The 15,500-nt window shown below is 38.0% G+C and overlaps 2 protein-coding genes across 5 annotated transcripts in view; one reads left to right on the top strand and one right to left on the bottom strand.

Moving 5' to 3' along the window:
* Positions 1-3,053, bottom strand: part of LOC115222173 (serpin B4) — an 8,937-nt gene extending 5,884 nt beyond the window's left edge. Inside the window, exon 1 of one of the 2 annotated variants that reach the window (XM_029792319.2) lies at positions 2,948-3,053. Coding sequence is in view for 1 of the 2 variants with exons in the window: in XM_029792318.2 (XP_029648178.1) it covers positions 2,538-2,601 (64 nt within the window). In the remaining variant the exon portion in view is untranslated. Of the gene's footprint in view, positions 1-2,537; positions 2,737-2,947 lie in introns of those variants that run through there. The other variant, XM_029792318.2, reaches the window with a different exon arrangement.
* A 6,018-nt stretch (positions 3,054-9,071) lies between these two features.
* Positions 9,072-15,500, top strand: part of LOC115222303 (kidney mitochondrial carrier protein 1) — a 33,993-nt gene continuing 27,564 nt past the window's right edge. For 2 of the 3 annotated variants that reach the window (XR_005002968.1, XM_029792481.2), the window contains exon 1: positions 9,074-9,306. The gene's annotated coding sequence lies outside the window, so the exon portion shown is untranslated. Of the gene's footprint in view, positions 9,307-15,500 lie in introns of all 3 variants that reach the window. The other variant, XM_036511103.1, reaches the window with a different exon arrangement.

The raw sequence follows: 15,500 nt of genomic DNA on the forward strand, positions 1-15,500 counted from the left end.
CCTAATTCTTATTTATTTGAATAAACAAAGTGAGATCATGTGGATAGTTTTATTGAAACTTCTACCTTTGTTTTATGACTTAGGTTTGATTGATCAGGTGTCAGTTTAACGTGATACACAGGTTCCTCCAAAAGAACTTCTAGAGTAATGTTAGTCAAAAGGGTACATAGCTAAGAGATCAGGGTGTCTCTTCCAACTGAGCCACTACTTCCCTGCTTCGAGGGGTTACAGCTCTGGTGCTATTGTCATGTGATTAGAATGTCACAAAAAAGAATTACAAGATGAATTCTTCAAGCTAAGCCAACCAGCAGGAGACAAAGGGGTAGATGTTTTTGATACCACCTTGTACACATACAACTTTGTAACTCCTGTTAGCAAATGAAACATCTGTAATGGTGAATGAATAATACCAAAAAATTCTTTCCAATCTCCTCTTTATATATATATATATATATATATCATAATCATCTTTTAATATCCATTGTTCGTGCTGGCATGGGTTGCATGGTTTAAGCAAGGCTGGTAAGCTGAGGGGCTGCAGTAGACTCCAGTCTGATTTGGCTTGGTTTCTTCGGATGGATGCCCTTCCTAATTCCAACCACACTGAGAGTGTAATGGGTGCTTTTGCATGACACCAGTATGTGCCACAACTAAAATTTCACTTGGCTTGATGGGTCTTCTCCCCTGGCACGGCATATTGCCTAAGGTCTCAGTCATTTGTCATTGCCCCCATGAGGCCCAATGCGCTAAAGGTACTTTTTACATGCCACCAGCACAGGTGCCAGTTATGCAACGTTGGCATCAGCCTCCTTGCCTCCGTGCGACCCAATGCTCAACAGGTGCTTTTTACGTACCACATATAATGTGCGTATATGTATGTATACTAAAATGTTATACAGCAGTCAAGGGTGAAACTATAATGAACATTAAATGATGATGATTGTGTGTGTGTGCATATATATAGTGTAAGGCGGCGAGCTGGCAGACACGTTAGCACGCCGGGCGAAATGCTTAGCAGTAATTCGTCTGTCATTATGTTCCAAGTTCAAATTCCACCGAGGTCGACTTTGCCTTTCATCCTTTTGGGGTCGATAAATAAAGTACCAGTTTCGCACTGGGGGTCGATGTAATCGAATTAATCCCTTTGTCCGTCCTGTTTTAGCCCCTTGTGGGCAGTAAAGAAATATATATATATATATAGTACATATAAAGACTACCTCCACAAAACAAAAAGGTTAAAATCCCTAATATATTAATCAAACTGCTTGTAGACCAATGAACACCTAGATAGAAACATACAACCTTTACTTAAATACTTTGGTGAAAATCAAAGCACATGCAAAACAACTTTCTGTACTAACAAAGCCATGACATGCCTGATTAATAACTCCAACCTCACAAATGAAAACAAGAAATACCCTAGATAACAACAACAAGTAAAGAATTGACTGGCTTAACCCTTAAGCATTCAGATTACTCTATCAAATGTAATGTTTATTTTATCCCCATTGTATTGATTTAACCATGCATTATCTCATAGTTTGAGGTTTCCAAAAGGTGACTGTTTATTTTTAGAATGACATTGTAGAGTAGGTGTGAGAGACTACACATGGCCAATTATATGGCGGCGAGCTGGCAGAACCGTTAGCACGCCGGGTGAAATGCGTAGCTGTATTTCGTCTGCTGCTACGTTCTGAGTTCAAATTCCGCCGAGGACTACTTTGCCTTTCATCCTTTTGGGGTCGATAAATTAAGTACCAGTTATGCACTGGGGTCAATGTAATCGACTTAATCCATTTGTCTGTCCTTGTTTGTCCCCTCTGTGTCTAGCCCCTTGTGGGTAGTAAAGAAATATACACATGGCCAATTTGAATGTCAAAACAGATAGAATATTCGGGCTGGATATGATCGGTTTAAATGGTAAAGAGTTTAAACTTATCACCAACATCCTTTTGGAACACAAAGTTGACACACCCAATTACAAATGGCTTAAATACTGGACTTTGTACCTTTGATTTTTACATTGTCAGAGCAAAAGGATTAAATCCAACAATACCAAGAGCAACAAAATTACTCTCACACCTCCTGTCTACCTGACAAAATTCCACATGCATGAATGAATTCTTAACACTAACATAACCCCAAATTTAATCAATTAAAAAATTTTCCCAAACACTTGTCCATGACAACCTACCACAAAAGCCTAATTACCACCCAACTCAAACCCACACACCCAAAGAAAATATATGAAGTTCAAACTAACTCTAATAAAGGTCTCCCTCCTTACCTAATGTCTTGGCTAGCAAAAACTTCGAAGTCACAGTCAACAACATTCTTGTTTAAGAATAATAAATTTGTACTCTACAAAAGTACAGAGTAATCCATCAGATTAAAGTAAAACTGTTTTTAATATAACTGAACATAAAAACAAACAATATATTACATGTATGTATACTAAAATATAATACAAATTAGTGGTGAATGTGTGTGTATGTATATATATATATATATGCATGTATGTATAAACACAAACATACCTGTTATAGTTTGTAGGGTAACAACTATGAACAGCAAGACAAATCCATCTCGTTTCTTTAACATCTTTGTTAAGACTTATCCAAAAACAGACTTGACTGAGGATTGATTTCAGATTTGTGTTGGGCAAGTTTTTACAATAATATCCACAGAAAGAGTTTACAAACAGCTGAGAAAAGCAAGCAAGTTGTGTAGAATAAGTTATTTTTGAAAGTATTGATTTTTTTCTTTTATTAACGAGAAGTTGAAATTACTTTACATCTTCACCTGAAACACTTTATATTGACTTTTTATAGTTGTATTTGTCTTCACAGTGAAACATGACACAAAGGAAATTAGCAAACAAAACAATGTCAACAGACTGATTTCTATAGTGAGATGGTTTGAAGTTTGGTAGGACAAAATTAATTACCTTCATTTGACCCATGGAAAAGCGGACATTAAAATTGTGGTCATGGTGGTGATGATTGAATGAGGTGAGCGGGATGAAGTAGAGTTTTGAAGTAAAATGGACCCAATGGATGGTTCAACAGCTGAAATAAGCAAATAAAAGGAAAAATTGATAAAGGAATAAACCAATGGGAGACTGCGATTGTATGATGCATAAATGGTATCTATAAAAGTAGCCTTTGAGGACTCAGTTATTTTTGGTGTTGTAGATGGAGTAGGAATGAGAGTTTGTGGACGTCTTTAGAATAATAATGTAAAAGTTCAACAATCAGACATTCTGCATGGATGGATGTTTAGTGCTGAAAGCTGGGATGTGGAGCCAGGGTTCACCTTCACCCTGTGTCAATCGATGATGATCATGTACGAGTCAGTCACCATGCATCCCTTCCCTGGTCATACACTGCAAACACCTACTTACTATATCCCCATATTCTTTCATTTGAAGTTCACAGCCGTTGTATAAGCAACATGACAACACTTAGATTGGCAACACTTAGATTGTGACAGTTTATATTTTATTTCATAATAATGTGTTGGCCATAGGAAGTTGATGCCTAGAGTTCATGACAGTTCATCTTGTTTTATGTCCAGACGCCATATGGTTTTTATGTTGAAGTAATGAGATGCATTCCAATACAGAACATAGACAAGGCAGCGAGTTGGTAGAATTGTTTGTACACTGGACTAAAGCCTGGTAGCATTTTTGTCTGTCTTTATGTTCTGAATTCGAATTCTGCTGAGGTTGACTTTACTGTCCATCCTTTCGGGGTCGATAAAAAAAGTACCAGTTGAAAACTGGAGGGTCAAAGTAATCAACTTAAAACCCTCCCTTGAAATCGCTGGTCTTGTGGCAGAATTTGAAACCAAAATAAAAACATGGATATAGATGTAGATGTCTTGATTGTAAGGTCTTGGTGTTTGATATAGGGGTTGAAGAGAAAAGGGATATTAGAGAAAGGGAAGGGGATTATAGTATGCATTCATCCCCTAATATGGAGATTGTTGGAGTCATTAGGGTGTTCAGTGGATATATTAATGTTGGTGGGGATGGGGTTTGAGAAAACAAGGGAGATAACTTATACTTACCACAGCCACTATCATCGTTTAACGCCTGCCTTCCATGCTGACATCTCTCTCTCTCTCTCTCTCTATCTATCTATCTACCAATCTATCTATCTGGCGTTATGAAGGGCATCCAGCTGTAGAAACACTGCCAGATCAGACTGGGCCTGGTGCAGCCTCCTGGCTTCCCAGACCCCAGTCGAACCATCCAACACATGCTAGCATGGAAAGCGTACGTTAAACGATGATGATACACGTGTGTGTGTGTGTATGAGTGTATCAGCAGTATCATCATTATCTTGATCAGTATTATTGCTTTAATGTCTACTTTTCCATGCTTGCATGCATTGTTGTCATCATCATCATCATCACTCTCTGGATATTAGTGTCTTGAGTCCTGGAACTTTACCTCCCCACAAATTGCTGCCCTTGTGACAAAATTTGAAACCATTATTATTGAGTGAGAGAGCAGTGCATGCCATCAAAGTGACACTGGGGTAAAAATATACGAAGCCCAGTATACCCATCATGACTACCTATCTGATAAGGGTGCAGCATACCCTTAGTGAAATCCTCTCTCTCTGACATATATAACATAAATATGGTCGTAGCAGATAACAGCTAATCTTTGGCCGCTTAGGCCCAGTTGTGTCCACTGCTCTGATTGACTGGTATTGGCGCAGTTTGTCTCTTGCTGTATTACGCAACACTGTGCAAACCAACCAATCGCAATTTCTGATAAGGTCCCGTGACACAGTCTTCTAAATGCTCCGTTTGAGCCTATAATTTGCTATAAAAGCTTCAGCAATTCACCCTATCTTATCTTTGGCTCTAGACCTTCTAAGGTCTAGTCACTGACCACAGAGCGACACAGCCAGTTCCCGCAACAGACAACACCAGCAGCATTTCAGGACCTCTACCATCATCGCCTTCATCTTAACGATGCCTCTATCTCTGTCGCCTTCATCTTAATGTCGTCTCCACCACCGTTGCCTTCATCTTAACGACGACACCAACATCAATATGAACACAGCAACTCGCCCAGGTTTAACTTCCCACTGTTTGTGAATACTTCCCCATGGTTAACAGTAAGCTCAACCTGCGAGAACCTTCTGTACCAAGTAACCCGGGACAGCATAGAAGCCACAACCGCTACACGACATGTAGTAACTGGCTCTGCCTTGCTCGCCTCAACCTCATTGTTACAGAACCACTACTGTGGTGCAATTTATTACGAACTGGTATTATCTATCTTCAGTGTGTCTGAACTTCTAACGCCCTGATGTAGACTTTCTATTGCTCTGTATTTTATCTCACACGCATACACCCTTGTTTGTACACACATACACATTATATATACTTGACAGCCTGTCTATTATTATTGTTCTTATGTACTTATGGCTAACACACAGACACACTCAGCTAGCACTCATACACGTTGTTGTATGCATGACGGTTTGTTTATTACTATTGTTCTTATATATGTATTTATGTAGAACACACACTCTGCTACCACATAAATAAAACCTTTCTCTTAACATTTACGGTCGTGTCGCCTCCTTATTCTTTCTGGCACTCTTATTCATATATCCATATTTTGGCTTTTATTCCAAGGCGACCATGCAGTGTTTAAAGGAGTCATTCATTCGTCACCTCTCCTTTTCGCGTGGTCCTTCTGCAAGGGTACACTAGGCACATGCATCACAACCATATGTGTGTGACATGGTGATCTCATATCAAGATAAACAGCACATGACCTTGCAGGTGGGGCCCAGTTAGAATTTTCTTCTGGTCGAGTAACCCATCCTGCTCAAAAGGTCCCTGAATAAGGGCTGTTTAATGATGTTGAACGAAACACCCATGTTTCCAGAGGTGAATTATTCAAACACCAAAGGATCCCTCTCAACACATGGCTATGATGCTCCCTCACTACTTCTGCTCGTGATCAGAGATGCACATATCGTCAGCCACTAAGGGACATGCTCAACTCGTTACGGGCAAACAACTGACAAGCAAATCTGTGGTATTGAGCAGAATATTTGCTGTAGCCCATCTTTTATACCAAGACAAAACAATGTACACGATAATACTTCCAATCAGTTAAGATCAGAAGCCACTGCCTGGTACTGCATCAAGGCATCTTCTTCTTCTTATTATTATTAAAGGTAGGTGAAGGCGGCAAGCTGGCAGAGTCGTTAGCATGCCGGGCGAAATGCTTAGCGATATTTCGTCAGCTGCTACGTTCTGAGTTCAAATTCAGCCGAGGTCAATTTTGCCTTTCATCCTTTCGGGATCAATTAAATAAGTACCAATTACGCACTTGATTATCATATAATAGACTTAATCCGTTTGTCTGTCCTCTCTGTGTTTAGCCCCTTGTGGGTAGTAAAGAAATAGGTATTTCGTCTGCTGCTACGTTCTGAGTTCAAATTCCGCCGAGGTCGACTTTGCCTTTCATCCTTTCAGGGTCGATTAAATAAGTACCAGTTACGCACTGGGATTGATATAATTGACTTAATTCGTTTGTCTGTCCTTGTTTGTCCTCTCTGTGTTTAGCCCCTTGTGGGTAGTAAAGAAATAGGTATTTCGTCTGCCACTACGTTCTGAGTTCAAATTTCTATTGAGGTTGATTTTGCCTTTCATCCTTTTGGGGTCGATAAATTGAGTACCAATGAAACACTGAGGTGTAAGCAACTATACCCCTCCCCACAAATTTAAGGCCTTGTGCCAATAATAGAAAGGATTATTATTAAAGGTGGGTGAATGTCAGAAAAATGGCCGGTGTGAAAGGACCCATTTTAAGTATGCGCCTGTGAAAAACAAGAGAAGGGTTCCTGCCCTGTTGGTCAGGAACCCGTGGTTTTTGTGGGGTTTTCCACGAGTAGCCTTAAAACGTTCCCCCACTATTGGGTATTTTATTTGTTCAATTTTCAAACTTTCTTATGTTAAAACCCTGTGCCGACCAAAGTCTTGTGAGCAGATTTGGTAGATAGAAATTTTGAGTTCATAGAAGCCCATCATGTGTGTGTGTGTCTATCTATGTGAATGTTCGTTTCCCACCACCGCTTATTTATTGGTGCTGGTTTGTTGTTTAGGTCCCAGCAATATAGTGGTTCGGCAAATGGGATCTTTTCGGTTTGAATGGCAGTTTTTTCTAGTGGTGTCATATGAAATTGTCACCCATAATTATGACCCTATTATCGATCTATTGCATTTCAATCTATTTTAGGGTTAGAGTTAGAGTTAGTTAGGGTTAGGGGAAGGGTATCTTTTTTGGTTTGGCATCAGTTACAGCTGAGTGCGGTAAGTGTTGTTTTGTCTTAATGAAAATGAACCTTCATTCACCCCCCCCCCCTTTCATCCTCTCACAATCAAGATAGTCACCTTTCTTTTGCTAATTCTTCTCTGCCAGTATTTCCCAACCTATTTTCTATCACGCACCACTATAATTTTCCAGCAAAATGTATGCTTCACTGGTGATTATACTTTCCTTAAAGAAATATCCACATATCCACACTAGGGCATTAGAATAGCACTGTTCTGGGATCTTTTCGGTTTGAACGGCAGTTTTTTCTAGCGGTGTCATATGAAATTGTCACCCATAATTATGACCCTAGTATCGATCTATTGCATTTCAATCTGTTTTAGGGTTAGGGTAAGGGTTAAGGTTAGAGTGGGGGGAAGGGTATCTTTTTTTCTTCACAAATGTAAATAAACCCAATCTGTTTCTTAAACGAGGGACATATTCATACGGCACAGAATGTTTTCACCTCAATAGACGTTATTGATCGGTTGAAATTGCAGAAATTGAAGAAAAAAAACAACAAATATCTTACAAACTATAGAATTTTCTCAATAGAGCCAAGAGAAAAAGATGTTTTATAAACACATTCTACCAGTATACGAAGTTTAAAAGTGTTTAGTTACGTGGAAATTATTTTTAAAAACCGAAAAGATCCGGCAAATGACCAACAGAATAAGTCCCAGACTTTAAAAAAAATAATAAATACTGGAGTCGATTTTACGACTAAAACCTTCGAGGTGGTGCTCCAACATAGTCGCAGTCCAACGCTTAAAACGGATAAATGATGAATTGATTATTTATTCACTATAAATGTTGGATGTACTTTAGTAAACAACGCCACGCGTTTAAAGAGACGAACCGGTGTATAATAAGAAAAGGTAGCAACGTAAAAATATACCGTGTAAACAGTGAAAGTTGAAATGACATTTAAACTTAGTAATCTAATTCCAATAAAACTTCGTGTCTAGGAAGTAGAACTGAGGAGTGTGGTGGACAAACGAGGCATGCCAAAGACTAGAGTGTCCTTAGAAAACATCGTAAAAAAGACAAAGAAAAAGGGATTCTTTTGAATGAAATTTTTTACAAATATTTTTCAGCTGGTGTAGGTGTGTAGATCATAATTATATCGGAAAAATGTGAAAAAAAAAAAAAAGAAAAAAAAAGGTAAGCGCACACACATACATACTGACACATATCACATGAATAATTGAATAATTACATAATGAAACTTGAAATTCTCAACCATTTTTCACTTTTAGAACCTTGATTCCTATTTTTCTTTGCAGGATCCCACTAACCATTCGCTGTTAAAAAAAATCTTATTATATTTTTATAATTAAATATTATTAGGAATTGTATAAAAAAAATTGCTAAAATGTTTGGATCTTTTCCTTTTGAACGACGAAATATCTTACAAACTATAGAATTTTCTCAATAAAGCCAAGAAAAAATGATGTTTTATAAACACATTCTACCAGTATACGAAGTTTAAAAGTGTTTAGTTAGCTAGAAATTGTGTTGACATGGAAAAGATCCAAATGTTTTGTGTATTGTAGAAGTATAAGCAATTTATTGCACATATATTTGAACAAAATCTTATATGGACCCCCAGTTCAGAACAATAATTGATCAATGCTATCAGAAAGAAACTTGTAGAAAACTTCATTAAAAAAAATATCTATTTTTCTGAATGTTATGCGGGGTGATTGGAATATCATCTGAAAAGTATTTGTGGAAAATTTCTTCCAAAAATATCCATTTTTTTCTAAAGTTACAATGAAACAGTCTATGGGGCACGTTTATGTAGTTATGCATAGGACGTTTCGCTATAATTAGTCCGTACGTGAACTGGTACATCACTTTCACACCAACCACGTGGACAATAACTTCCGTCTTTGATCTCCGCTTTAATTAAGAAAGCACCCTTGCATTCGTCTCGCACTTCGCATAGCACGGTGAGCTTCCTTATTTACATTACGAATCTCCTCATATAGACGGAATTATTTCTATTGTCATTGCTTTTAATTTTGTGAATGTTTTCTATTGTCGTTGCTTTAAATTTCTTGTATTATTTAATTTCTTTTGTCATTGCTTTTAATTTTGTGATTTTTATTTACAGTCAAAACACTACAAGTCATAATTGATTAAACACGTTTATTTTATTTTTGAAATGTAAACTTTCTGGAGTACCCCCTCCGATTTTGTTTCCTCATAACTTCCAGAAAGATGGGTATTTTCTAATGAAATTTTCTATAGTTATTTTCCAAGGGATGTAGATTACAATTGTATTGGAATTTTAATGCGAAAAAAAAAAAAAAATTGGTTTTCGTGCATACAAAACGAACACTTATAATTTTCCTTAAAATTTGAAGTTTCATTTTGTAGATATATACAAGGGGGTGGGGTGCTGAAAAGTTCTTGGCTTTCGAGGTGTCGCGAAAGGCAGGGCTTAAAAAAACCCTGAAGAACCGCCTGCAATAGGTGTATGAATCTGCGAGGGGAATTATGTTGAATAAAACCGTAATTAACTGATCCTCTTGTATTTTCTTTTACCCAAAACCAGGAACTTCCCAGTACCCCCACGTATATGTAATGTTCTTCAGTATGTATATTTGTGTGCCCACCAATTTTTGTTTCTTTTACACATTAAATTAATATATAAACGTAAAATCCCTACCACCTGAAAGGTTTTCGAGGAAAATTTCATTGAAAGAAATCTATTTTCCCGAAAGTTATAAGGAAACAAAGTAGAGGAAGGAGCGGCACACTTGTGGAAGCAAACCTTTTTGTTTTACTCTTTTTAAGATATTAATTATTGCTGTTCTTTTAAATGATGTTTGGTCCTTCGTTTGCGAATTTCTTCTATAGGCCTATCTATGCCATTTCGTTTTAATTTAATTAGTTGCTGTATCCTGTTTTGAAACCGTCTACGTGTCCCAATAAATCGATAGAATTCCATTTGATTCAGTTATTAAGAGGAGTAATTATGTACTTTAAAGATTTGCTGAAATTATTGACATAGATGTACTTTTAGTTACAGCAATTAGTAAGCTACTGAAAACATTAAATTGATAACACTCCCTTTTTTTCTGGTTGTTTTATTTCTGTGCATTTTCATTACCTATTTCTTTATTACTCAGAAGGGGCTAAACACAGAGGGGGACAAACAAGGACAGACATAGGTATTAAGTCGATTACATCGACCCCAGTGCGTAACTGGTACTTAATTTATCGACCCCGAAAGGATGAAAGGGCAAGTCGACCTCGACGGAATTTGAACTCACAACGTAACGACAGACGAAATACGGCTACGCATATCGCCCGGCGTGCTAACGTTTCTGCCAGCTCGCCGCCTTCCCATTCCTGACCACCACCTCATTTTACATTGAAAATATAGTCAAACAGGGAGGTTGCTAACAATCGCCCAGCCTGCTAGAAATAACAGTTAAGTCTATTCTAAATCACATTACTATGGTAGAAAAGAAAAGTAAAAAAAATCACATTGTAATTGGCTATTGTAATCCTACGTGCATTAATACCACAAAGCACCTTGGTTGTCACAGGTGAAGCACCTTGGGCCACAAGTCTGCACCAGAGCTTGGGGCTAAACGACATTTGCGTACTACACCAATTACGCCAATATTCTTAAGCTGGTGAAGGTCAGACCGGTCTGCTTCTTTCCATTTGGCACCCAGCCAAAGCTTCTAAGGTCATTCACATATTGAGTAAAGAACCTACGCAATTTCCTGACTCGCTAGAAACATCAGCCAAATCTCTTCACATGAAGTGTGTATGAAGGGATTTGACAGTAGAGCGTTATGTCATACATTCTGTTCTCTTAAAAAAGGGGAGAAAGTACATGAGATGGGGTAGTTCCTGATATAAAAGAAAAAAAAGATGTGTGGCGGGAAATAAGTTTGGTCGCGACTGAAACGCCTCTGGTCATAAGTTTTCACCAACGAGGGAACGTCTTTGTGCTGGGTTAACTTGCTAGAAACAGCAGTCAAATTTCCCTTAAATTACATCAATGGATACGTGAAAGGTGGGGGACCGACTTGCCCTGACTTGTTCGAGCAAAGCTGGACGTGGAAGCTAAAACATCGACGAATGTAGTAATATGTCTCTTAATAAAAATATTACTGTTATCTAGATTTTGGGCATATCTGCATAACTGTGCCTCCCCAACATCGACTTTATTTCCTCATATCTTCCAGGATACCCTCTCTCTCTTTTACTCTTTTACTTGTTTCAGTCATTTGACTGCGGCCATGCTGGAGCACCGCCTTTAATCGAGCAACTCGACCCCGGGACTTATTCTTTGTAAGCCCAGTACTTATTCTATCGGTCTCTTTTGCCGAACCGCTAAGTGACAGGGACATAAACACACCAGCATCGGTTGTCAAGCAATGCTACCGGGACAAACACAGACACACAAACACATACACACACACACACACACACACATATATATATATATATATATACATACATACACACACGACAAGCTTCTTTCAGTTTCCGTCTACCAAATCCACTCACAAGGCATTCGTCGGCCCGAGGCTATAGCAGAAGACACTTGCCCAAGGTGCCACGCAGTGGGACTGAACCCGGGACCATGTGGTTGGTTAGCAAGCTACTTACCACACAGCCACTCCTGGATAATGTTTTTTTTTTTTTTTTTGTAGCGAAACTTTTCACAAATACTTTTTAGATGGTGTAGACAAGGATTATATCGGAATTTAATGTAATAGAAAGAATAAAAAAGAAAAATGACCACACGCATACATACTAACGCACATTACCTATACATATATCCGCAAAAAGACACTTGAAATTTTGAGAAAAATTACAGGATGTACTTTAGTATGTGTACGTGCGTTCCCACCAATTTTCCTTTTTTTTTCTTCTTTCTCGTATTAAATACTGATAGAATCGTGATCAACATCGGCAATGGTTTTTTTTTCTTTTACTTTTACTTTTTTCAATCATTAGACTGTAGCCATATTGAGGCACCACCTTGAAGAATTTTTAGTTGAAGGAATTGGCTCCAGTCTTCTTTTATTTTTTAATTTTTTTTTTTTTAAAGTCTGGTACATATTATGTCAGTTCCTTTTGCCGAACCACTAAGTTACAAGGACATGAACAGACACAACAGTTGTCAAGCAGTTGATCTGACACACCTTCACAGGCGAAGGTAAAGGATATGCGCACCCGGTGTTTAGGGTTAGGGTTACGGCGAAAACCGATGGTGTGTGTATTCTTTACCTCCGCCCATATATCATATATATATATATATATATATATATATATACTCAAAATAAGCAACTCCGGTAATTTGGTACAATCGTTTCGTACTAGGAAACGATTGTAGTACGAAACGATAGTACCAAATTACCGGAGTCATTCTTGTTGCTTATTTTGATTATAATCACCCCACAAATTTTTATGGATAACACCATGCAAAATTCTGGTGCATCTAAATTAAGTACCATATTCATTTGAATCTAAATTTTTGCTGAGCTTATATATATATATATATATTATATATATATATACACACACACACATTCAGACACACAACAAGCTTCTGAAATCTAAATACCAAATCCACTCACAAGGTTTTAGTTGGCTCGAGGCTATAGTAGAAGACACTTGCTCAAGGTGTCACACAGTGGGACTGAAGCTGGAACCATGTGGTTGGGAAGCAAGCTTCTTGTCATACAACCATGCCTGTAGAAAATTTCATTAAAAAATGCCTTCTTTTTTTTCCTGAAAGTTATGAGGAAACAAAGTCTGTGGGTGAAGGGTACTAATGTTTGTATGCCAGATTTTGTTGTAGAATTTTTCATAGACTTACATTGTAATGTTTTCAAAAGAAAGTTTAATGATCCCAGTGTTTGATGTGATTGAAAGACTTTTTAAATATTGATATACAAAATAAATCGTGTTTTATCTCCTGTCTTTCTCATATTCATTTAATATGATTGTACCTCAATTTACAAATACCTCTGATCATGAATAAATTGTGCTTTATCTCTCTCTCTCTCTCTTCCGACCGTGGCCGTTGCCAGCCTAGCTTGGCCCTCGTGCCGGTGGCACGTAAAAAGCACCATCCAATTGTGGCCGTTTGCCAGCCTAGTCTGGTACCTGTGTCGGTGGCACGTAAAAAGCACCCACTACACTCACAGTGGTTGGCATTAGGAAGGGCATCCAGCCGTAGAAACACTGCCAGATCAGACTGGGCCTGGTGCAGCCTTCTGGCTTCCTAGATCCCAGTTGAACCATCCAACCCATGCTAGAATGGAAAGTGGATGCTAAATGATGATGATATATAGTGAGAATTTACAAAAGACGAAGACTGGTGTAAACAACAAACAGATGTATTAGTTTAACACTCAGGAAGTGAGAACGTCTTTTACATTTCGAGCCTATGCTCTTCAACAGAAAGGAACACAGAAATAAACAGGGAGAGAAAATAGAAAAGGGTTTAGTGGATAGCAATCTATCATGGCAATTGTCCCATTTGATTATCATTTATTCTGCAGTCTTTGAAATCATTTGGAAGGAAAAAATGTGAATTCTGTAGATGAGGTCAGAACAGTATTGGAAGAATACTTTTCATCACAGACGTGAATTTTAGAAGAGGAGCCTTGCGAATCTACCAGATCGATGGAAGAACATTGTAGAAAATGGAGTATATATTTTAGATTAAAAAAAGATCTTGGTTTATCTTAATTTTGAAAAATAGAAGAAATATTAAAAAAACTGCATTATTTACGGGATGACCCAATATTTCTGTGAATTGTTAATTTGATCTGCAATGATAAGTACTTATGTAGAGCACTACATTAATTTTTTTCTGAAAAATGTCTTTTATTTCTGGATAATTCCAGTAACCCCCCATGCCTTAACCAACTTAACTGCATGAATATTCATCAGTTCCCAACCACATGGTTTTGGTTTCAGTCCCACTGCATGACACCTTGGACAAGTATCTTCTACTATAGCAACTGAGGTTCCCTGGAACCCTAGGGTTCTGCAAAAGGTTCTTAGGGGTTCTGCGAGAAAGTGAGAGATAAGCTAATGCTAATTTCATGATCGTAATATTACAAATTGGGGTCAATCTAATTGACTGGCCCCTACCCCCAAAATTTCAGGCCTTGTACCTAGAGTAGAAAAAAAATATTACTACATATGCACAACATATTATTGGTTATTGTAATATTACAATATGTATAAGGCAGCGAGCTGGCAAAAATGTTAACATGCTGGACGAAATGCTTAGCTGTATTTCGTCTGTCTTTACGTTGTGAGTTCAAATTCCACTGAGGTTGACTTTGCCTTTCATCCTTTCGGTGTCGATAAATTAAGTACCTGTTGCATACTGGGGGCGATTTAATCCACTGGCCCCCTCCCACCAAAATTTTGGGTCTTGTGCCTAGAGTAGAAAAGAATATTGTAATATAGCATATCATCAGACCTCAAAACCTGTCGGACTAAGATATATGTTTACCACGTGAACTATGATGAAAAAAATGTGAGAAAGATATGGCATATAATTTCATTTGTGCAGGGGTTCCTTGAGACATGTAGTTTATTTTAAGGGTTACGCAAGGATAAAAAGGTTGAGAAACACTGTATTATAGTCTTGGGCTGATGAAAACTTTGTAAATGATTTTAGTAGACAGAAGCTGAAAGAAGCTTGTGTGTGTGTGTGTGTGTCTTTTACTTGTTTCAGTCATTAGACTGTGGCCATGCTGGAGCACTGCCTTGAAGGATTTTTGTTGAATGAATCAACCCCAGTACTTATTTTAAAAGCCTGGTACTTATTCTATTAGTCACCTTTGTGAAACTGCTAAGTTATGGGGATGTAAACACCCAAACACTGGTTGTCAAGTGGTGGCGGTGGGACAAACAGACACAAACAAAAGATATTATATATGTATATATGAGATGGGCTTCTTTCAGTTTCCATCTACAAGTCCACTCACAAGGCTTTGGTGGCCTGAGACACTTGCCCAAGGTGCCACACAGTGGGACTGAACCCAGAACCTCGTGGTTGGGAAGCTAGCTTACCATAAATCCATGCCATATATTTATTTTTGCTTGTTTGTTCCCGCTACCTTGACAACCAGTGTTGGTTTGTTTA

The sequence above is a fragment of the Octopus sinensis genome, linkage group LG19, assembly GCF_006345805.1.
Source record: "Octopus sinensis linkage group LG19, ASM634580v1, whole genome shotgun sequence".
NCBI lineage: Eukaryota > Metazoa > Mollusca > Cephalopoda > Octopoda > Octopodidae > Octopus > Octopus sinensis.